Source organism: Calliopsis andreniformis, chromosome 12 (genome assembly GCF_051401765.1).
Source record: "Calliopsis andreniformis isolate RMS-2024a chromosome 12, iyCalAndr_principal, whole genome shotgun sequence".
In the NCBI taxonomy this organism is placed as follows: Eukaryota; Metazoa; Arthropoda; class Insecta; order Hymenoptera; family Andrenidae; genus Calliopsis; species Calliopsis andreniformis.
The window spans coordinates 14,068,008-14,092,315 of NC_135073.1; the positions used below are offsets into that span (position 1 = coordinate 14,068,008).

The 24,308-nt window shown below is 35.0% G+C and overlaps 3 protein-coding genes across 3 annotated transcripts in view; 1 reads left to right on the plus strand and 2 right to left on the minus strand.

Annotated features, from left to right (window-relative positions):
- Nucleotides 1–7,360, minus strand: part of Thw (chitin-binding domain protein thawb) — a 24,637-nt gene extending 17,277 nt beyond the window's left edge. Inside the window, exon 1 of the mRNA XM_076388992.1 lies at nt 5,226–7,360. The gene's annotated coding sequence lies outside the window, so the exon portion shown is untranslated. The remainder of the gene's footprint in view (nt 1–5,225) is intronic.
- A 544-nt stretch (nt 7,361–7,904) lies between these two features.
- Nucleotides 7,905–24,159, minus strand: Naus (cortactin binding protein N-terminal like nausicaa). The gene is made up of 9 exons (XM_076388998.1): nt 24,019–24,159; nt 16,311–16,565; nt 15,526–15,627; nt 15,183–15,404; nt 14,466–15,087; nt 14,216–14,311; nt 13,658–13,767; nt 11,185–11,553; nt 7,905–10,174 (listed from the first exon to the last, which is right to left on the minus strand). The coding sequence occupies exons 1-9, from the start codon at nt 24,085–24,087 to the stop codon at nt 10,160–10,162; spliced, it is 1,860 nt and encodes a 619-aa protein (XP_076245113.1). The 5' UTR covers nt 24,088–24,159; the 3' UTR covers nt 7,905–10,159.
- Nucleotides 18,091–23,892, plus strand: LOC143185921 (chitin synthase chs-2). Its single transcript, XM_076389250.1, has 18 exons — nt 18,091–18,319; nt 18,369–18,665; nt 18,732–18,953; nt 19,049–19,384; nt 19,470–19,906; nt 19,988–20,231; nt 20,346–20,620; nt 20,701–20,911; nt 20,978–21,225; nt 21,292–21,484; nt 21,555–21,709; nt 21,787–22,084; nt 22,167–22,377; nt 22,456–22,777; nt 22,855–23,031; nt 23,115–23,282; nt 23,381–23,612; nt 23,690–23,892. The coding sequence occupies exons 1-18, from the start codon at nt 18,130–18,132 to the stop codon at nt 23,890–23,892; spliced, it is 4,419 nt and encodes a 1,472-aa protein (XP_076245365.1). The 5' UTR covers nt 18,091–18,129.
- Nucleotides 24,160–24,308: the final 149 nt, after the last annotated feature.

Here is a 24,308-nt window from a genome sequence, read left to right on the forward strand (position 1 = left end):
AGAACCCGCCCGCTAGTACCGATCCCGAGGCTCAGCAGAAGAAAGGTCATTTGGGGCCACTCACCGACGCCTCCGACGCGAGGGAAGATCCTCGAGAGATATCTCGAGGAGGAACGAATCTGATTGCCGTCCCTGCCAGCGGATCCTAGAAAGCGGTTATAAACCGATATTGAGTCATGTAGGGGACGAGTCGTGAATCCGAGATGATTGCGAGCGACGCCGCGTTTAGCTGCAATCTAACGTTTAACTGAAAAGTCGTGTCGCCGCGGCGCGGCCAGGCAATATCCGTCGGTGCGAATATTTGTGGAGATTCTCGAGGCTGTATAATTTTCGGCGAGATTGTCGTCTCGGACGAGGAATGTTGAAACGGTAGCGTTATGATTACTGGAGACGATCAGAAGCGGTTCCCCGCAACGCTTTTCACTGCGATAATAAATAGCTGGGAATATCAGCGAGGGAGCTGCGTTTAAAGATTTCTTCAATCGGGGATGGGAGCGAAGAGATGTTTCGGGGATGTCGAGCAGAATACTGTAGACAAATTAGAGATATTGTTGTAGCGGAATTTCTCCTTCCTGGGGCGCCTGATGAAATTGAAATGTAGTATTTGTGGCGTAATATTATTAGGTTGCTTCGTTAAGAGTTTCTGTGTTCTCTGCTTGTAGATTGTTGCTTACGTAGGGCATTGCAACATGGGTTGAATAGGGAATGGGGGATTTGAATGAAGAATATATTCAAGGTATTCGAGAGATGACTTGCTTTATGGAAATGGCGTGCAGAAATTGGGTAGAAGTGAGAATTCCTTGTTACTGAGGGAATATAATAGATAATTTTAAGTAATTTTTGAAATATTCAAATTCAAATTGTTGGATTTAAGTTTCACTTGATCTCTTTAGGGTCACTTCAAATTTACGTAATAAAAATTGTTTGGAGTAATATTCACTAGGAAATGAGGCTAATTGCCTTTCTCTGCATAAGTCTTCTTAATGTGTCGCCTCAACAATGTAGGCCGCAGAACATGAACGAATTAAAGCTGTATCATAGTGGTACTATGACTATAATCATTAATTACGGTGACTCTCATTAATAAAATGAAATATTATTTTACTTTATTGACCTCAATTTTCAAAGTGCTCGAATATACACGAACCTATTATTTAAACAACCGCATGTGTCACTGATTATGAAAACGACCTAAGTAAGAATATAAAAAGTTAAATTAATTAAAGTTAAAATTAAAAGTTAAATTAATCATCATTTAAAGTGGTATTTATTTACACCTTAAAGTAAGTAATAAATTAAACTTCTGTACATTTCTGACTTAAATCACTTTCATAATTAAAGGCACAGGTATAAACAGACTAATAATTTTCTTTACTTCGACTTGCTATGCTTCTTTCCCATTTACTCGAGGCATGAAACCAAGACTTAAAAAGCGACACTAACATCTCTAATAAATATTTACGAGAGCCCCTGGCGCATCCCTTTCTCTTTTCTCTTTATGGAACAATACTCCCGATGCATCGCTATCTGAATTGCCTCCCGCGCCGCTGAAGCACCCTTAAATAAACGACTAAATAAATAAATTCACGAGAGAAGCAGAATAAATCTCTCTCGATAAAAAGAAAACAGCGCTCCCATTGGAGCCGATTCGGCGTATCTCTCAGCAGATCGCGCGCATCATTGCACTAGACGGAAGCGTCGCGAGCGACTCGTACGATTTATTGAGCAGACGTTGATCCGGAAGAGGAGCCCACTTTCGCCGCTAGAACATCGAGCCTGTAGCACACGTCTGGCTACCTGCGACCCCGCAGGACACTCGCCTCGCTTCACACATGCGGATTGCGAGTGACTTCGCCGCGACCTCTCCTCTCCAGACCAGAGAAACGCCGATTGTCCTCGCGTTTTCTCGCGTGCTGCCGCGGCGAAGGGTGGCCGAGGAGAGGAGCCTATGACATAAGTGAAATTACCAGCGGCGCACCAGCTACCGATACACACGCAGATACGCTTTCAGCGAGGACTTTTCGCGATGCTATCGCGCCATCCCCTCCTGCTGCGATTAACCATTACGAACGTAATCGTAGGGTAATGAGGGGATCATCTTCCAGGATACTTGTGAAATATTGCGTTCCAGGCGAGAGAAAAATTTGGACAGATAAGAGGCTAGAGCTGCTGGGTTGTCTGGATGTCAATTTCTTTGGAGCACTTAATTATGACATTGTTTGAGTTGTTGCGCCATGGGAAGATTAAACGACGAGGAGATGGGGAGACGTTGCCTAGTAATTCGATATTTTGCGCAAGTCTCTGGGGAGATGGTAGTTAAAATGGTTTGACTCTTTTGGTACGAGGGATGCAGGAGGTGTTTGAGGGTACAGTGATGGTCACTGAAATTGCAGCACTTTAAAAATGTCGATGCTTTTGGTTTAACTGTTATATCAGAAGTAATTGTCTGTAATATTTGTCATTAATTTGGTTCCCTTTTATTAATTGAAATTCTGATCTGTATAACAATTTAGATATAGGTATTTAGATATGTTTTCAGTTACTTTCATATTCAATACATAGTATTTTTAGCGAGTGTTGTAATTTTGTTTGCCAGTACTGTAGGTGTCAGAAATGTTAAGGGATGCTTCTACATGTAAAAGTGGGATAAAAATCAGGAATTACAAAATTGCATTCGGGACTTGAAGAATGAAGTCTCATTTGAGACCGATTGAGATGAGCTCGAGATGGTTTATATATTAATTAAACCTCCTTCCGTTTTCCCACAAGGGGTATGATGCCTTCCACGTAATCTGTTCGTTTCTCAGGAAGACGTAAAATGTTACGTCTTCGAATGCTAATGAAATGTATCCGCGACAAATAGAATTATGCATCTTACGTTATTTATCCGTAACTGCTGGTGCTTTCTCCCGCTGCAGCGCGACGAAATAACGCAATAGGGGAAGAAAAATGGATTATACGCGTGGAAACCGGAACTCGGAAGTATGTATCGCGGATTTATAGGTTTTGACGTGCGTGACGTTGCCAACAAGGCGCAGTGTATGTACAAGAGTGTGTCTTCCATCGTGAGATGCAACGCAATGTCGACCATGGGAACCCCCTTTTCTTTATGTTTAATTAATCACAGTCATAATTATATTGTTCGGAGGAGTCGTATTGTTTTACTGTTTAATGTGCTATTTACGTCATACACGCGAAATGGGTCAACGGTCTTTTGATTTTTCTCGAGTAAAGGAAAATGGGATATATGAAAATTCTATTTTTAAATGCTTTTTCAAAAAATTGGAATAATTTCTGTTATTTGTTCTTTTGGATCAAAAATTGTACAAATTGTAAAAGCAAATCTCTTCATAAAAATGGTAATAAAATAGGAATTGCGAACAGTACTAATTAAAATAAATTACAGTCAATCTTCTGTCCCTTTCCATTTGAAAAACCTTTATTAAATAAGCATATTATTTAATAGATCTTTCTGGATCATCTCACTACGAAATTTGCATACGCCTTGTGCAATCGCAAGAGATGGTAATCGCACACGTCGAAAGCGATATTACCCTAATTATGAGTCGGAAGTTCTGAGGAACACCTTTATGATCTCCCGCCTCTAGGAAAGTTTCCTTTAGACCCATCCTCTGTTGGAACAACTTAGTTTTTAATCCATGCCACGGTCCAAGGGAATACCAATGAAAAGGGGAGAAAGAAAAGAGAGAAGCCGCGTCGACTATAGTCAACGAGAAGAAGAGGAAGTGGAGTCGATTAGAGGTTGATTTAAAATTCTTTTAAAAGAGATTTCTTCTCGTATCATTAATACCATATATTCTCGTAATTTAGTGGTACATTTTGTTGAATCTTTCACACGTTCAAAGTTCGAGTCATTTATAATACATTCAGAATCCAAAATCGAACACTTTTGTGCGCTTCAAGAGGACATTCAATGTAACCGAGGAACATGGTCGCGCTATTTACTACCGCCCGCCTTGAGTCTTACAAATATTCAATTTTTAATATATATAACATTTGTTATTGTATATACATAATGTTCCTTATTATTTCGACGAGTTAAAATTCAGCAAACTGTAAGTTCACGAACGTAGTAAGAAATAATAGAAACGTCTACGAAACTAGAGTCCTGATTAAAAGAAAAGAAAAGACTGGGAGCATCAAAGTGTAACAAAACAATCTTAAGAATATCTTCTACGCCTAAATTATGTACATAGATAAATTATAAGACAAACCTACTCAAACACTACATAAGTACTTCATTAGCTTAGATTGTACTCTATCGCTTCTCACCACTGTCCGATGCTCTATCACCTTTAGCTTCCTAGCCGGGAAACACGTAAACAGCGCGCAAAATACATTGAACTTACTCTAGTTCGAGGGAAGGGGGTGAACCACCCCTGACGACGAGTAAAAATATTGCTTATTACGATTGCTTATCTACTAACGAGTGTGCTTCCCTTTTATAGAGTAATTCTACCCCAAGGGACACTCTGACGTTACGACAACTAGAAACGAGATCAATCGTGATGGGATCTATCGAGTATCGAGACTATACAGTATCCTCACGCTGTAGACTCATAGTTTCGATGAGTCTGTAGCGAGGGACACCCTTTTGAGATCAGTTTATGTAGTCTCGGAAATGCAAATAACAGTTTGTGACGAGCGAAAGTTGATAGAGAGTCTTTAACTGAGTATGAAAATTTGTTGAATGAAAATTATAGTAAAGTGAAGTTGAATGAAGACTCAAAAGCAAGAACTCAAAAAATTTCTTCTCAAAATATGCTACAAATAGTAGCCATTAAGCTACTTATTTTTCGCTCACCAAAGACCACCAAATTCTCCTCATTAATTAATTTTCATAATCAGCGAAAGACTCCAGTTCTGTACCCGAGAGCCAAACTAATCCAACTCCATTTTTCCAAAATTAAGTTTCATACAGCCCTTTACAACCTTCTCTTCATTTTACAACGAAAACTTGAATTCATTCAATCTTCATTCCACCCCAACATACTTAAGTTACGTTACAAGCGAAGGAAACTTAATAGTAAAACCTACTTCAAGATACCACATAAAAAAGAATGTGTAATCACATGAGTTTCCCTGGTCTCCCTAAAAGTACGAAAAAAGAGCTCGGCTCAGTTCGGCTCCCAGGATTTCGCCCCTCATCTTTAAACAGTACCAAAGACAATAAAGAAACAATAACGAGGGAATACTGTACGTACGTGCGTGATCAACTCCAGCCACCCCGGACACTTCCTCGTATTCCTAGGGGCGATTACTTAAGAATACGAAAAAGCACACATCACCCGTGACCGGAAGAATCTCCCAGGCCCTCTTCGTTATCACTGGCCGCGGGAGCGCGAGACGCGAGACGGCTAGCGTGTGAGAGACCCGTGTGCCGGTGCAGCAGAGGCGCATCAGAGGATCGCGTCCACGCGCGGAGTACAAAGTGCAAGGGTCGCGGCGCGAATGAGACGTAGGACGATACTGAGGGGCCGACCGCCAGGCATGGAGACCTCATACCGCGCAAGGATCTCTCGATCCTCGCCTCTTTGCCCATCGACTGTCACGGACCGCTGTCTCTATCCCTCTACCATTCACGCTTCCAACCGCTTATCCCCGTCTCGCTCGCTCTCGCCCCGCTCACTTCCTCGGTTTCTCGCTTCCTCGCTTCCTCGTTAGGCTGATCCTCCCTCTGTCGCTAGCCTGCTCTCTCCTGGCCTCTTCCTCGCTCTCTCTCCACCGTCCCCTCTAACCCCTAGCCCGATGGGCTAGGGAGCCTGGCCGAGGAGCGCACGCGCTTTACGCGCTGCTTACCTTTTACCATCCTCAAAACCTCACACCCACTCTTTCACCTTCCCCCAACGCGCCTCTTCCCTGCTCTTCCTCCGTCTGTCCTCCTCTAATTCTTTCCCCCGCGCGCAGAACCCTCTCCTTGGTCATCTTCCTATGCGACCCGATGCTATCGGCGGTGCTTTCTCTTTCGTCTGCGAGACAGTTTTAGGCACGTTGTTTGGGTTCAGTAGGCGCGAGAGGAGCGATGCTCGGGGCGACCTCGATACAGGATGTCCTCGGGAGGTCCTCCTACTACTTCCTGGTGTCTGGTTTGTCGGCTCTTCTTGGCACTGTTACACTTGTTGAGTCGATTCTGCGCGGCTTTCTTCCTGCCTGACCTTTTCGTATTCGCGACAGTCGCGCTTTCGTTCAGTATTCCACCTTCCCTTTTAATTACCTCGGGCGCGTGGAGACGAGGCTTCCTTGATTGCCGCGGCGGTCTGCGGAAATTAATCTGGCGCTCGTTTCCAGCGCGGTCTTCGGTGTTCTTCGGTTTCCTTTTTCTTTCATTTTTTTTAATTTTTCTTTGGGGGAGTGTTTCGTTTGTGGAGATTGATTAGGGATTGAGTTCTTCTTGGAGTGAGATTCGTATGATGGTGGAACGTCTGATTGAGAGATACTAGCTGTGAGATCCTGCCTCTCTCGTTAGCTAGCTGACTTTCTGTTGCGTTGAAAGAAAGCAAACGCGACATATGACAGCGGTTGCGTAAAACGGGAAGCTTCTTGCATGACGCATGAGGGAAGAGGAATTGGGGAAGATGCATTGAAAGAAATGCGTATTCTCGGGGCTGATTGGGGTCTTTGGACCTCAGACGATTCGTGGGGACTGTGGATGTCTGTGCATTTGTGGGAAATTGAGCAATTCGGTAAAGGAACTTGTCAAATTTTAGGATTTTTTAAATAAAGACACATTCTAGTGGTCAGAAAAGGGATTCAGAATATAGTGGAAGCTATGGTATTCCATCAAAAATGCAATATGTAGTTTTTCAATTTAAACGAACTTGCATAATACTTGCAAAATAAAATAAATCTTCATTAAATTCTCTTTCTCTAGTTCTGTTTACGAAAACACGAATTTGCATAAATATCCACAGTCCAGTGATAACAGGTGATAACAGCAATAGGGATCGCGTTCGTGGGTAATAGTAATTGGTTGACAGATACACTAATACTGATTCAAGATTTCTGAGCCATAAATAAGAATACTTTAAATAAATACAGGGTGTTCGACAATAGGTGTCAAAAATATTAACGAGTGACTCTACATATTAAAATAAGACGAATTTGTCTTTCAGACTTCATTTCCGAGACTTTAATTGTTGAAAAAATGCCTAAACCTGACAATGAAAGAGTGTCTGACTCGAGACTTAATCTACTTATTCCATTGTGCTTGGTATACGTCGTCAGTAGAATAAGTCCCAAGTCAGCCACCTTCCACGCGTATTTTAGACTTCTCAATAATCAATAATGTGAAAATGAAACTCCAAACATTTTTATCTTATTTTAGAGTCACCCCTTAAAATTCCTAACATCTATCGTCAAACACTCTGCATAAGTAAAGAACTATTTTTTCATTGAAATAAGAAATACATGTCCACAATTTATAATAAATAACTCAATAAATATTTTCTCACCAAGAAAAAAGTATCTGAAATATTAAAATAAATACTGCATACATAGTATATCATTGAATAAGTATTGCTGATCGTGTAAGGTCCACTTGCCACTTGCTTAAAACACCCAAGAAGCGATACGGGTGGTGAGACCAAGTTCGTGAATCACCATGTATCGATCGAAATGAATCAATGAGAGCCTGATAACAGATTGAAGCATAGTATTACGCGTACGCGCGGTATGAATTACTGATCTGTGCCTGATTACATACCGGACGTCTCTACTTGTCTCATCTGGCAAGGAAACGGCCGTCAGTAGAAAGAGCTAACGAGAGAAGGGTCCGAAATGTGAAACAGCTGTTGAGAAATAGTAGTGAAAATAACAATTAAAAAGAATATCATTTAAAGAGGCAATTGTTCAATCTATTTAATACACAATTGAGATAATACTTGGTCCCATCACTAAGCAAATACGCATTTTCTTTGAACTACCACTTCGCGCCGTTTGTATTTGCAATAACCAACTCGAATGGTTGAACTTAAAGAATGGTTTCGCTCTTTAATTATCCATTTTGATCAACTAACGTTTTACACGAAATCATTTCGTCTTGAATCGCTCGTCTACAGTAATTCCCAAAGTATGAAGAAATCAAGGAGATTGCGCATCCCTTCGTTGCGAAACGCAGTATAATATTCCACGCATTCCGATACGAAAATCCTCTCGAAAAGCCTTTCGGAACTGAAACGAACGACTAGCACGGGGGAGTCGAAGAGGGGGAGCTCGGGGCGAAATACATGATCTCTAAAAACTTGCATAAAGACAATCGTCGTGTTACATATATGTTTGAATTATTTCACACGTCTCGTGAAATCACGGTCGCATTTAAAAGTACGAAAGGGAGATGAGATACATGTTTAAACGACCCGATACGCCTTCGTGTACATCATTCCACGTTTATGAGAACGCAATATTCTAACCATTTATAATTTATACAAGAGAAACTGTGTGTACAAATGAACAGTTTTATTCGTGTGTCCTTGTTATTATAAACTCTACACATCGTGAGAACGAAATTCGTGCAGGAATTTCGCAAGACGCGTCGCATGAGGAGGCAAAGGATTGTTAAATTAAAAATGATCTTCACCTTTTCCTTTAATTAAGTCCCATTTAATAATTTAAGTACTCGGCAAGATGTAAGTAAGTGTGAGTCCTTTGATTCCCAATTATAGTCTGCATTGGATTTCTTTTAATATTAATTAGCATTATGAAAATAAATCAATCTCACGGGCAGGTAATTAAAAGTCTCGTCCTTAATGTGTCTGACAATTAGTACGACAATAATAAATAAAAAAGTTTGAGAAATCTTTACAGAAAAAATTAGGAATTTTTCTACCTCGTTTCCGATGCGTCTCACAAAATGCCATGAATTTATCATCGATAATGATCAACATACATCACTGCGCGACTGGCCCACATTACTGAAAAATTTCGTTCTTCTCAAATGAATGATGCGCCCATAAAAATAGGTAGAAAACAAATCGCCTATGATTAGATCTGCCTTCGTCGATAGGTACGATATCTCAAGAACCCTCAACGAATGCGATGGACGCGTGAATCTAAAAATGATACAACTCTGCACACAAGTATTGTCGAAAGTATAGCGTTATCAATCGGTTTCTCCAATAGCAACTTCGTTTCTGGTTTAAATGCCTGTCCACAGGAACGATCGATAGGTACGGAACGTAAAGATGTCAGATGATCCATCTTCATCTTTCGTCTGTTCGAGTAAACTTGCTCAAAATTTGTTATCGGTACATTTTACCATACGTTTGTATATTGACGATGCACGCAGTTCAGGCAAGGCAGTGATTATAGCATATACTTTTGGGTCACCTCACGTCAAGTTTAACTATTTTCTTTACTATATTTCTTCAATTTCAATTCGTAAAAATTGATTTCAATAAAAAGAAGAATATGGTCATATTAGGAGCTTTAGTTTCGATCTCAAATAGAATTCTAATTAATTAAATCTAGTCACTTTGAGTAAACGAAGAGACACATTGTAACGAAAAGATTATTGTAAAACAGAAGACTTGAACGTTAAATGACCCTTTTGTATCATTCCCTACCTAGAAGTATTTTATTTTATTTCATTAACATGTTACACGGTCTAGCTCCCTGTCGCATAAACATTTATTATTCACGTCCACTGTCGGCAACAGTCATCGTTCCTCTTTACGGGTAGCACGTTTACAACGATACTAAATATTTATCTAATGACTTTAACGTAATTCGGAGAAAATCGCGGATAATAAACTACGAATCTACAGAGACTACCTTAAATAGTTCAAATATCCGATCTCGATTGGATCTCTCGGCTATAGTACAATGTTACAAGCATGATTCCTGTCGATAAGGTTGTTCGGTATGATCGTAGTTACGGGTACCATTGGTCCGTGTAACTATGAGAACGAGCGATAATAGATTTATGGATCATCGGATGCGCGCGGAGTCGAAATCGATCGATGAACGATCACGCACGTTTCTTTTCGTTGATACAGAAACGTTGTTACGGGATCCCGGCGACGTGTTTCTTCCAAATACGCTACCCCAAGTGATTTTCACGGTATACAGGATTCAGACTTTCTTAAGCTTTAGTAATTCTTACTCTCTTTTTTTTTTTTTGCTTTTTTTAGCCGCTGTTAAATCAACGTGGCTTTGTCTGAAATCATATTTACAAGGAGCTCTGTATTGCCATGCCTGCGTGTTAAATGTGGATTCGTCGGGCACCCAACAAAATTACTTGAGATAAGTTTGTAAGAGTATACAATCTCTATGCTTCATATTTGGAAATGTCATCGAAGTAAAGAAATGATTTTTATTAGAACTCACTGTCAGTAGGATGATTGAGAATATCTTTCTCGGATGAAGAGTGATAAAACATAAAAATGAAGATTGTATTATTCTGTAGATCTCCATTAAAATATAAATTTCAATTTTTACAGAATCTGATAAACACAATTCCACTCTTATAATTATTGTTCAGGTAAAGAAGGTAGTTTTCTTGGGAACCCGACGATTCATCTCAAGTATAAAAAGATAGAATGAACGTGTTAGTAAAAGACTATGATATGAATAATTAACCCCAGGAATACTGATCTTGAGTCCTGAGCCCTCACACAGAAGCCCAAGTCCTTCCTTGAGGTTCCTCAAACCCACATCTTTTACCTTACTTATTCTGAAAAATGAAGACTGCTACGACAGAACAATAAATAATTTTTTATCAAAAAGTAATGCACTGTTTCCTCGCTATAAATTCATAACTAAAGTTCACGTGAAATGTGTCTGACGTAGGACCTATTCTACTGCGATTATACATAAGCCAAATCGGGCGCAGAGGCGCCAGTAGAATAAGCCAGGAAAGTGTCCCTGGTCAGACACATCTCACGCGCACTCTAGACGTATCTTTAACAATCAGTAACTCTGAAAGGAAGTTTCAATGATTTTCTCAGATCTTTCTCTTATTCTAGCATGTAAAATCACCCCTTAAAAGCTTAGTCTACCTGAACACGTTATAATTCTGAGATATAATGAACATATCAGCGAGTTTGTAACGAAACAATACTGTAACACAAATCCATCACGTTTCGAGTTATAGGCTCGAGGAACCCCTCCCTCGGTATTCCCAGAGTTAAATAGAAATCTGCAGAGCAGAGATATTATATTACTGACCTCTTCATCGGAGGCTTGAGTAAAGGCCGCTATTGCCTGTTGAACTTGCGGAGCGGTAGGTCCAGTGGCAGGATGTGCCGCGGGTTGTTTATTAATTTTCACGGCGTCCTGCGTCGACTGTGACGATTCGGTCCTTCTAAGATAAGCTGCCTCCTTTTTAGGTGGTACTACAGGCTTATTCGGCGGTACTGGAGGAGGAACGCCGCGCGAAATCGGTGGCTTTTTCGAGGGCAGCATACCAGATGCTTGAACCGTCGAACCAGAGCCAACATGAAAACCAAGCTTTCCTGTAGTTTGCGTCGACGGTATAAGTTTTACCGTGCCTCCAGGATTAACAGGAGCAGGCACAACCACACGTTTGTCTACAGCCTGAGGAATGAATACACACGAGAACCGAGTTAGCCTTCAGGCTATCCCTTTGAAACACCCCACCGTATAAGGGTACACGCAGGTAACGTAGCTGTGACTAATGTGAACTAAAAGAGGGAAGAAGAATTATACACCAAGACACCGATCCAAAGCGATAAAGAAGTTGAATGGGCTCAGAGTGAACAGTGGAAGTGTTCGAAATAAATAGAGGTCAGTTACCTAAGCGTGTTGTCTGATGTATAGTTTTCGAAATTTGAAATAGTTTCTATTGATATGTTGATACTGAGTAGTTTAAAAATATGTTATGTATATTCTGGTCATCTTGTAGGCAAAGATCGTGTCAGATATTGTTTAGATTTTCTGTGGTGAGCAGAAGATGAACTCAACTCGAAGAATTTGTTGGTTTGTACTGTAGAATTTGCAGGATGTTCTACTGTCTTTGTTAGGATAATACATCACGCAAGTTGAAAAGAAATATAAAGAAATAGGTAAACGACTAAATCATATAAAGTTAGCAGTAGCATATACAGGGTTGCAATTAGGAGGGCAAGCAGGGAAAATTTGTAAATAAGGCTCAAAAGTGAGTTGCATACAATTTTTAATTAAGGAAATAATCAATGTACATACTAAATAGTAATCTTATATACAAAATAAGAATAGCATAATACAATTTAAATTTAAAATTTGATGGTGTACTAACTTATACAAAATAATATAGTGTGGTATAAACAGTATGAATGAAATTTTACAAATAATGAAAATAGCATGTGTGTATAATTCGAAATAAAAAGACGATTATGTTGCCTAAACGACGATGTGATGTTACCTAAACGATAAAGGAACATCTAATTGCAACTATCACTGTACACCATTATATAGACTTTGACATATGCATCAGCACTCAATATAATATATCATTTTTATATAATATATCAAAAATATTTCAAAATAACGTCATAATAATTAAAATAGATTGGAGATGCGTACATGCAGCGCATCTGCAAGATGTGCCCATGCAGCACTAATGTATAATGATTTACTTTTTACCTTTATTTTATGTATTTTTAATATTACTCTGCGTATTTTACAGTTTACTATCGTATCTTGGATAAAAATGTACAAAGTATCTAGAGATTACAGTATACTGTTACTCTGAATATATACATCGATTTTCTTTTTACTACCTTAGCAAATGTACTCATTGTTTTTTATGTAACATCACAATAAGTACAATCAGTAACATACCCATATGTTAGAGGAAGAAATTAACCAGTTTTCCCAAAGCAGTTTCTGTTTGTTACATTGATTCATTGAAAATGAGTAAAGTCAAAAAATATGTAATAATTGTGCTCTTTAGAGAAAGTTGACAAGACATTTATGTTTATCATTATTATCATGCAACAATAATATAATGAAAATGTTATATATAACATTCAACTGTAATAAAAGAGAAGACTAGAAAAGCTTATGATCATAATATGCACATAAAATAATATCAGACAGTATATCTAATAAATTAATATAATATTTTCTCAAGTAATCATGAAAGCACTTATTACAAATTATAAATATTATTATAAATAATATATAGGCGTTATAGAATATTTCATTAAAAATTTATAATGAAATTTGTCTTACACACTTCGCATACTTTTTCCGTATATGATTAGTTCGTTAAAAGAATCAATTCTCTAACCAATTATAATAATATACTACTATTGATTTACAAATTAGTATATTAATATGACAATCTTCCAAACTTACAATTTAGTAGTTTGCAAGAAACCTCACATTTGATAAAACTTTTTAAGACACTTGCTATTTGCAGCAGAGAAACACACACTGTCTGCATATACTTTTAGTTCCTAATTCAAAATATATTAATTACGAATTATCGTTTCTGATGCATTCTCTAAAGTTCTTATACAAGTTTGGTGCATAATAAATGTCAGCATAAACCATTGAAATGAAACATACAAAAGATTTTTAAATCATAAAACCTATATTATTAAAAAAAATTGTTATAATAAGTTTATGCACAATTTTGTAATCTATAATATCCTCAGATTAAAGTAGAATGAGAAGGAAAATGAGGATAATTTACCTGGGTTTCAGAAGAAGCTGCAGTTTCTCCACTGGTAGATGTAATATTGGATGTATAGGTGACCCCGCGTAGTGCCTGTCCAGGAGTTACCGATCTAGCAATCCCAGTAGCTATGCGAAAATAATTACACATATCACTAAATAATTTTTACTTAAAAATACCTATACAGTATAACTATAATTACAAAAATAATATATACAATCACATTTCTAAAATAATGGATACACAATTTCTAATCTTAAATAAGAACTCAACGAATATACGAATTATTTTCTATGTTAAACCTGGATTTGCATGAACCAGCATTGAGTAATAGATCGTAAATATATTAGCATCATTTTAATAAAATTAGCAATCTTGTATCAATGTCAAACATGTTATGATACATTTAAGAGCAAAAACACCAATTACCATTTATTTGCATTTAACTGTGAAAATGTAATTTGTTAATTCATCCACTGTCATGGGATACGAATATTCTCTTAGAGAAGATATATCCAAAATATTTTAATCGTTTATATCCTATTTCAACTTTAGGGTAAGACGTGCTGTTCTTACTTGGACCGCTGACAGGAACACTAGATACCGTGGCAGTGGGCTGAACGACTTTACTACTAACCATTGGCGTCCCAGTGCCCAATACTGTGCCTTTACCTGTACATTAAATGTAATTGTACTAATTATTCAATTTACTATACTTTGCAATTATACGTTGAGTATTACAACACAAATATTGTTATTTGTTTATTACTCGCGTTTGATAAATATTTAATAAGTGATTTTATAGTAATTATTGTGTATTACATACTTGTCTGTGGAGCACTAGCAGGCCTAACTGTAGGTATAGCAACTAAGTTAGCTGGTTTCACTGGAGGAGGTGGTGGGGTCGTTCCCACTCCTCTGGGAGAACCTCGTGTTTGAGACTCTTTCCATACATCCATTTCGCTTCTAAGTTTATCTAATTCTAACTCGAGATCTTTAACCCTCTTTTCTTCTTTTGCTAATGCTTGTTTATACTGCTGCCTTTCCATATCAAACTGCGCAAGTTGCTTCTCCAACTCTGCCTCCATTTGCAATGATTTTTTACTTTCCTCTTCAAGTCCTTCCGCCATAGAATCTATTCGTACTTTTTCCTCGCTCAATATCTGTGCCAAATCTTCCGACCTCTTTCGTTCTTCTATGTATTTCATTATTATTTTTTTACGTTCGGCCAATAGGAGAAGTACTATTTGCTTCTGGCGAGTCTTTTCTTCTTCTAAAGTATCGTTTGCTTTTTTTAATTCTAATTCCAGTCTTTTCTTTTCTTGTTTCTCTAATTCTAATTCTTTCTTCAATCGTGTCCTTTCTTTTTCCAATCCGTATGTAATATCATCACCTTGGGCAGTATCATGTTCATGTTTCCTTTTTTCTTCTTCTAATTCCTTGATTACCTAAAAGATGTTAAATTCAATTAGACAATTTAAGGTATATGATATAAAATTTCTTATTATGATACAAAGTTTTTAATTTGAAGATTAATACATACTGCTCTATGCCTGAGTTCAGCATCTTTAAGAATTTTGGTCATTCTAGACTGCATTCGTCTTTGTTGTATCACAAGTGCTTCTAAACTAGCAACTTGTGAATCTATTTGATTTGGTTCATGTATCATACCACCTACTAATGCTGCATCACGAGCAAGCGCAGCATTTGGATCAGCTGTTCCACTCATATATCGAGTACTTAATAGATGTTTTAATTTTTCTGACTATAAAATAGAAACCACAGACATTATAAAAACTTGCTTAGTTAATTTCAAGAATTTTATTCCATTAGGTCATTTTTATAAAATATTAATAACTTTCTTTCAATTGATAAATAGAATTTACCTTTAATACTGCTATTACAATATCCCTTGCCTGTAATTCTCCTTCAAGATGTCCTAATAGTTTTAATAAATCGCTTTTGCTCAATTCCATTTTTGGATTACGCTGTCAACAAAAGTTAAAGAGTTATTAATGAAAAGTATGTACTATAACATGTACAAAATAGTAAGTCAGGATAAAAACAAAAAAAATATATCAGTAGATTGTACATACAAAGAAACATTACAATAACACAAGTTCCAATATAATAGAATTTCCATTGACTAACTTATAATTAATACTAAGAGTACAATTGAATAATAATATAAACACAGTGCTTCAATTTTGAATCCAATATTAAATCTATTAAGCAAAGATTTGTTTGACGTGTATTTTTACATATTATGTGTACCATATACTTCTTTACACATTTAAATCTTCCACAAGCACACAAGAATTCAGAATTAAATTACAATAATAGCAGAAGAATAGCATTAAGAAATTTCAAAGTTGGAGTAACAAAAACATACGCTGGGGTTAAAGTGACATGAGTTCACTTTACAATATATAGAAACTAAGGTCTTTCTAATGCTAAGTGCAGCAATTAAACCACAGAATAATGAACTCCGTGATCTCAAAATTAGCCATTTTCAAATCCCCAAACAATGTACACGTAAAATGCATAGAACCACACGCCAGGACCCCTTATCTCAAAATCTGTCTTTTGGACTCGCTCTGCTCTTCAACTCTCAGATTGAACTATTACTCCCAATCCAAAGCGCGACTAACGAACGTAAACAAGTACGTACCTTTAACGTATTGGAAGAATTCTTGTCAAGTGCCTCTACATTGTTAGGTTGAAGAGTCTGTTGCTGTTGCTGCTGCATCGGCAACGGCGAAGGCGACGGCGAGGACGACGGCGACGAGTGTTGTTGATAGGATTGCGAGGATGGTGCAGAGGCGAGCGACTGCATCTTCGTGGCACAGACCGAGATGGTCGTCGACGATCCGGATGACCCGTTCGCCGGTGAGACAGCGGAGCTCACAGTCGCGGCATCCTGACTCTGCGATGCCATTTTCGAAATGAGAAAAAGCGAATTACCACGGAAGCGCCAGTCCCCGAAGAAGACGTGCAGTTTCAGGAGGGAAAGTACTTAAAACAGTACTTGTGGAAAGTATCCCGCGGTTAAACCGTTTCAACCTTCGGTATTAATACTTTCGTTTGTACAAGAAAGGCTCCGGCCCCCAGAGCCAGCTTCGGGATGCGCGACATCGCTCCTCGATTCTCTCTTCCCTCCGCGAACTTCCTCAAAGCATGCCGAACGAATTAATCCGGCATTTAACTTTATCCTCGATTATTGACAAATCAACTACAAAGCGTAATTCACGGATAGGAGCCTCTCTCGTGAAAGGTGCTACAGGATCATTTATTATCGATTAGTTCTTATCGAATGGACACCAGCCTCAATTCGACTTCGAGCTTTCGAACCGCGGCAAACTTGAATTTTTGTATTTGAACGACTCGGAGGAGTCGATTGTATCGCTGTTATGTAGCTTCTTTCGATATTAGAATTTCTTTTGTATTTATGTATGTTTTAATAAACTGAGATGATTCGAGGATTTACTGTGTGCCAAGGAAATATTTTCTAAGAATATAGCTATAGGAGGATAAGAGTACTTGCTTGATTTGGGTCTTGACAACTGGGTACTCGAAGTACTCATTATAATATGACCTTGGATTCGAAATTCGAACCTGTATATATATACTATATATACTAGTTTTTGTATTCTTCAATTACAAAGTTTAATTAATCTTAATCTAGACAGGAAAAGCTGTATCAACGAAACAAACTCAGGTACTCGAGTACTAGGGTCCAAATTCAAATACTTAAGTACTCGAATAAAAGTCTGGATACTCGAGTGCTACGACTCGAATTTCGAATTCAAATTTGATCTCTAAATAAAACCTTTTTTTATGTTAACAAAATAAAAATAGCGACATTCTAGAGAAACTTATGTTTCTTCATATCTCTCAATTTTCTAAGGTCATAATAAAGCTCATAATAAAGCTATCAACAAGAAAATAAAAAAGATCATAGAATTCACATTAAAAAAATTATCGAGAGAACTATTTTTTCTTATCTACTTTCTCTATGACCCTACCGTGAAATCAAAGATAAGAATGGCCTATTTTCGACAAATTTGGAATCTTATCAATTCTATCGATATAGTTGATATGCCGATGAAAATTTCGGGTTTGATGAATCACATCTGAAGAAGTATCAGTCGAGTACTAATTTTTCAATATGTCAAAATATGAAGAAGAGCGTAACTCGAATCCGTCATCGCTCACTGATTTTGAAATTTACAAAGATGATTTTTATAAGATGGAAAACGAGAATGCAGTATCTGAACAATTGTAAGACAATTCAATTATACACATAATAATAAGTTTATTTCAATATAAATTGAGTGAATGAGTACACTTATACTTACAAATGTAATTACAATTAGTTTGTTATTAAAGAAACTATTTGAATCTACTGATAATTGGATTTTAGAGTTCAAAAAGAAAGCCTAGCATGGGATGCATTTAAATATCTTCCACCTAAGACTGAAAGTGCATCAATGCAGAAGAATGAGTGGTTGAACATTTCTGTTCGTCTTATTAAAGTAATTTTATATGGAGTCATTTTCTGTGTTGTTCTATGTAGTAGCTTAATTGCTAAGGGCACAGTAATTTTCTCAATTGCACAGCTCGAAGAGGAAAATTCTGTGGAATACTGTGACTATTATTCAGGTATTTTTACAAACTTTGGTAGAGTACTTTATGTTTCAAGACACTTGTATGAGTTTTAATATTTTAGATTATCATGTAAGCATGAATGCAAAAAATACTAAAGAGGGTAAAATAATTTGGACCTGGTATATAATTTTTATGTTTCTTATACCAGAATGTTTTGTTGTCTTGTATACTGTATGGAACATTATCTTTAAAAAAATTGAAGAAATGCCTAAAAAACAAAGCATTATAATCCTTTTCTTCTTGGAAACTCTTCATCCAGTTGGTTTAGCACTTTTAATTTTCTACAGCCTCCCAAAAATTAATTCTGTAGATGTTGCAGCAATTTCTAGTTGCATTTGCTTTATTCCTGCCTTATTAAGTAAGTAAAGTTACTTATAAATTAAGTTATTAAAAAATTATACGTATATGGGTTTCTTCTTTACAGATTTACTTTCTCAAAACTGTAATTACACAAGTGCACCTAAACTATTTATATTAACTTTAATGTGCAATATCTTGGCATTAGCATCTCAAGGTTCTGGGATAATAATACAATTCATTTTATATTATAATGTTGACCATTCCTTAGGATGGATACTTCCTGTATCTCTTCTGCTATCTTCTTGCCGTTGGTGGAATAATTATGTTTCTATAGATAGCTACTGTGGTAAATTATTTTTAAATAACTTGTAATTGTTCTTCTGACAATATATAATAATAAGAATTTACTCCATTTCCAACAATGTTTGATTTCTTAAACAGGTTTTATAAGGTATTTAGCATCTGTGAAAATGGATCTAATGAACAGACCTCATTTATTACAAGGATGTATAGCATTTTGGAGATCTTTTATCTTCATTTTAAGTGTTGCTGTGATTACAACGTTTAAAGGAGTTCAGATAGGAGAATTTTTTAAATTTATACCAAAAAAGACATATAGTATACTATTAGTTGAAAATTCAAGTTCTTCTGTTTTGACAAGTGGATTAACATCACATTATTCCAATGGAGATGCAATTATTCTAAATGACAATATCTCTACACCTTTATATGTTTTTTTAATTCATAGTTTCTGTGCTCTTTTTGTATATGAAGCAGGTAAGATTAAGATTTTTTATTATCAATGAATTAAATAAAGAATTCTACGTTTCAAACGTTTTCCCTTTATAATAATTATATATTTTTATTGTTACAGCAAAATTTGCATATAAAACACAGATGCACAAATTCAGCTTTGCTTTACCAATAAATTTAACTACACCTGGAGCAATTTTTCTTATATTTATGTTTTGTATTCTTAGAAAACAAGATGTATGTGTTTTCCATACATTGATACCAGATTTTCTATTTTTCAAGGCTCCTAGTTATAACAGACTTACAGATTTTCTTCTAAGTTGGCGTCTTTGGTGTTGGATAATATGGTGGTTATCACAAATTTGGATCACAATACAATTATGGCTAGGTGAAAATGAACGACTTGCTTCAACAAAAAAAATATTTTACAATTCAACTTATGATTCACTTATTATTGACCAGTTCTTTGGATTGAATAAGAGAAAGCATGAGTCTTACACTATCATTGAAGAAGAAGAAGACGAGGATACCTTCATAGATTTTGAGGTGTATTTGTTTTTTTTATGTAAAACATATAATTATATATTTGTATAAACAGTCGATTTTAACGCATAAATTTCTTTTCAGATTAATAGCATAAACGATATGTGCAGACCTATATCCACTTCAGATTTTTCAAAAGAAAGTGCAAACAATAAAAAAAACGTTTGTGTTACACAGATTTATGCTTGTGCTACTATGTGGCATGAAAAAAAGCAAGAAATGAATGAACTAATTGGGAGTATTTTACGATTAGATAAAGATCAATGTGCTCTGAAAGTTACACAAAAATATTACAAAATATTCATAAAAGATTATTATGAACTTGAGAGTAAGTAGCTCGTAACTATTACCCAATGACAAATAAATATTCAAATGAATCTAGAATATATTAATTGAATAAATCTTTAAAAAATTAAGGTAAATAATTTCATAATTATTTTAGCTCATATATTTTTTGATGATGCATTTTGCTGTGTGCACTGTTGCTCTAGATCTTGTGATCACAATGAAAATGAAGTACAAATGAATGAATATGTAATAACATTCATAGAAACTATGCAAGAGAAAGTAAGAAATCTTGGTACATGTTCATCAATGCCAATTAAATATCCAACACCTTATGGTGGTCAATTAGTCTGGATTTTACCTGGAAAAACGCGCTTAACAGTGCATCTCAAAGATAAAAATAAAATAAGACATAGAAAACGCTGGAGTCAGGTATATTTGAAGAATAGTTAAAATGAATTTTTATTAGTTTCTAATTATTTTTTTGCATGGTCCTACAAACATTGTTCTAGGTCATGTACATGTATTACCTTCTTGGCTACCGTTTAATGAGCTCATCAATGGATGTTGATCAGAAAGAATTATTAGCACAAAACAGTTACATTCTAACATTGGATGGAGATATTGATTTTCGACCAGCAGCTGTTAAATCATTAATAGATTTTATGAAAAAAGATAAAGAATTAGGTGCAGCTTGTGGTCGAATACATCCAGTAGGGAAAGGTAATTTATATTTATAAATTGGATTCAAAATGAATGAAGAAACTCAGTATGAATTTGTATATACAGGTCCAATGATTTGGTTCCAAAAATTTGAATATGCACTAGGACACTGGCTTCAAAAATCAACAGAACATATAACAGGTTCTGTTCTTTGCAGTCCAGGTTGTTTTTCTCTGTTTAGAGCAAAAGCTTTAATGCAACATAATGTCCTAGCCAAGTATGCAACTAAATCCACTGAACCCAGACATTTTATTCAGTATGATCAAGGAGAAGATCGATGGCTTTGCACATTAATTTTACAAACTGGTGGTAGAGTAAGTTCTAGTTGTAGAACAAGTCTTTTATCACTCAATGTTACTTAGTTCTTTTAATTCAATTAGGTAGAATATTGTGCAGCTAGTGATGCTTACACGCATGCTCCAGAATCATTCCAAGAATTCTATCTTCAACGCCGTAGGTGGATTCCATCAACTATAGCAAATATCTTTGATTTGTTAAGCAGCTCAAAAGAAACCAGACAGCTAAATAATAATATTTCATGGCTTTACATAATTTATCAAACACTTTTAACAGGTAACTCACTATAATTAATTAATATAAGCTATAAGAAGTTGTTAGTTTATAATGTATTATTATATTATAGGTGGTACAATTATAGGACCATCTTTCATCTATTTAATGATGGTTGGTGCATTTGTTGAGTGTTTCCATATAGACAATTGGACTAGTTTTTGGTATAATACAATTCCACTTATCATCTTTCTTTTGATTTGTTCTTTTACTAGTGAACACATTCAGGTAATTTTTTAGATTGTTTTAGTAGTTTAATTGAAGTATAAAATGTCTAATGAAAATATGTTTAAAATTTGTTACAGCTAATAACTGCTGAAATTATGACTGTTGTATATGGTTTGATAATGATTGTTGTACTAGTTGGAATAATTCTACAGGTAGCAATACAAGGGTATTTTGCACCTAATACTCTTCTTTTTTTCATTGTAATTGGTCAATTTATATTAACAAGTTTCATGCATCCTCAAGAATGGTCATGCATAAATAATGCAATAATTTATTATATCACTGTACCATCAATGTATATGTTACTTATCATTTACTCTATCTTCAATGTTCACAATGTTACATGGGGTACCAGAGAATCTATAGTATGTACAAATATAGTATCACAAAATCAAAATACTTATGTCTACATTTAATTTATACATTTTTTTATATATTTCTTTATTGTTTCTGTTACAGGCATCAGAAACAAAATCTACAAAAACTAATAATTCTCATTCTGAACAAGGCAAAGAAAACAGTAAAGATACATGGTTACATTCCTCTTTTAGTAATTTATTCAAATGTTACTGTCCTTCACATACAAATTCAAAAGAAAAAGAAAAATATTTAAACTTCATTTATAACACTATAAATGAAATTAACATTCGATTAGATCAAATAGAAAGGTATTAAATTAATGATAATATGACCATAATTAAAAAGATAAGAATTCATATCATATTTAAATCAATGATACTTTTTAGGAATTGTAATAATATTAACATAATCAAAGATAATAATGAAGAAAAACATATTGAAGAAAATACAAAATACATGAAACATGTAGAACTGCAAGTTACTGAAGATAGTTTATGTCAAGATACAGATTCAAAAAGTGAAGTTTCAGCTGAAGTATCAGAAAGTTGTTACCAAAAATATTCCAATTATTTGGTCAACCCTTATTGGTTCCAGAATGAATGTATAAAAAATGGACAGGTAGATTTTCTTTCTACCACAGAAGAAAATTTTTGGAAACAGCTAATTGAAAAGTATCTGTATCCTATAGAAAATGATGTTGAAAAACAAGTATGACTTTTTAAACATTAAATTATTGATGGACAATTTAACTAGAATTCTTATAAAATCTAAATTCTCTTTTTCAGCGAAATATTAAACGGCAATTGATAGATATACGTAATGAATACCTTTTAAAATTCTTTACAATAAATACTCTGTTTGTGGTAGCAATTTTCCTATTACAAATTAACAAAGAAGTTTTATACATTCAATGGCCTTTTGCTGTTCATTATAATATCACTTTTATAAAGGAGAGAGATGAAGTAAATATTATTTACTTAGTATGAAGATAAATCCATTATTAGTTTTAATTAATATTATTAAAAAAGAATATATTTTTTTTCAGATTCATATATTTAAAAACTATATGCATCTGGAACCAATTGGATGCCTTTTTATCTGTGCATATGTCTTAATTTTACTAATTCAATTCTTAGCAATGTGTGTTCACAGATTTAGCACATTTACACATGTACTTGCTAATGTTAAATTAAATCTGTTTTGCTGTGAAAAAGTAAGAGAATCACTCTATATAATTACACAGATAGATTCAAATGCATTTATGATTTTTATCAATTTGGAATTTTCGTAAGATTATATTTAATTTTTTAGGTAAACAAATCATCAAATGTTTTAGTCACTAATAAACATGCTAAAGATATAGCAGAGGGATTGCAAAATGCAGTAGAACATGAAGTAATGCTTAATATAAACAAATTTCTGACTTATTCAAGAACAGGAAATACTGTTCATGAACTAGTAGAAGATGTTCAAAGTCCTCCAATAATATCTGATAATTTAGAAACACTTTTTCATAAAAAATTACGTGAACCTGAGATTTCTGGTACATAGTTTAAAATCAATATTTTATTATATTTAATTACATTTATATTTTATTAATATTAATTATTAACTTTATAGGTTTTTCTTCAAATGTACCAAAAGATGCAATGGAAGTACTTGAAAATCATCGTTCTAAAATTATAGCTGAACGCAAAAAATTACAATCTCCGAATGAAACATATGAAAGCAATGGAGAAGTAGCAAATACTAATGGCAAAAAGAAAAGTAAAAATCCGTACAATTATCAATACGACAATCCAACATTTTTAAATGATGAATAATGTTTAACATTTACTGATAATATGTGTACTTATTTTTAGTTTTTTTATCACTATAATACAAAAATTTTAAATTTACTTTTTTAAAAGAAAAACCCATGAAACATGTGTATATTTAGAAATAATTACCTTGTAAAAATACGCTGTATTTGTTGTAAACCAATTTACTTGTCTAAATTTTCTAACCACATTAATCATTTTGTTAAAAAATGTGGAGAAGCACACAACATTTAGGAATTAATAATTGATCGATTTTCATAATAAATGATTAATCAACTGTCGTTTGCTAATATATTGTTTAGAACTAACTCTATTAATTTTATTTATCACTTTGTCAATAACAATCATGTTATTATCATGAAATATATATTTCTAAGTGTAAACAATTACTAACAATTTCTGGAAAATAGCAATAACCA

Excerpts from the sequence above, each read along its gene's own strand:
- Naus (XM_076388998.1), bottom strand. The coding sequence starts at position 24,087 with ATGATTAATGTGGTTAGAAAATTTAGACAAGTAAATTGGTTTACAACA. Across the intron at positions 15,088-15,182 it reads CTGAACTCAGGCATAGAGCA|GTAATCAAGGAATTAGAAGA; the intron begins GTATGTATTAAT and ends AACATCTTTTAG. Across the intron at positions 13,768-14,215 it reads TGTTCCTGTCAGCGGTCCAA|CTACTGGGATTGCTAGATCG; the intron begins GTAAGAACAGCA and ends ATTTTCGCATAG.
- LOC143185921 (XM_076389250.1), top strand. The coding sequence starts at position 18,130 with ATGCAGAAGAATGAGTGGTTGAACATTTCTGTTCGTCTTATTAAAGTA. Across the intron at positions 20,232-20,345 it reads AGATTATTATGAACTTGAGA|CTCATATATTTTTTGATGAT; the intron begins GTAAGTAGCTCG and ends TAATTATTTTAG. Across the intron at positions 22,085-22,166 it reads AGAATCTATAGTATGTACAA|AGGCATCAGAAACAAAATCT; the intron begins ATATAGTATCAC and ends TGTTTCTGTTAC.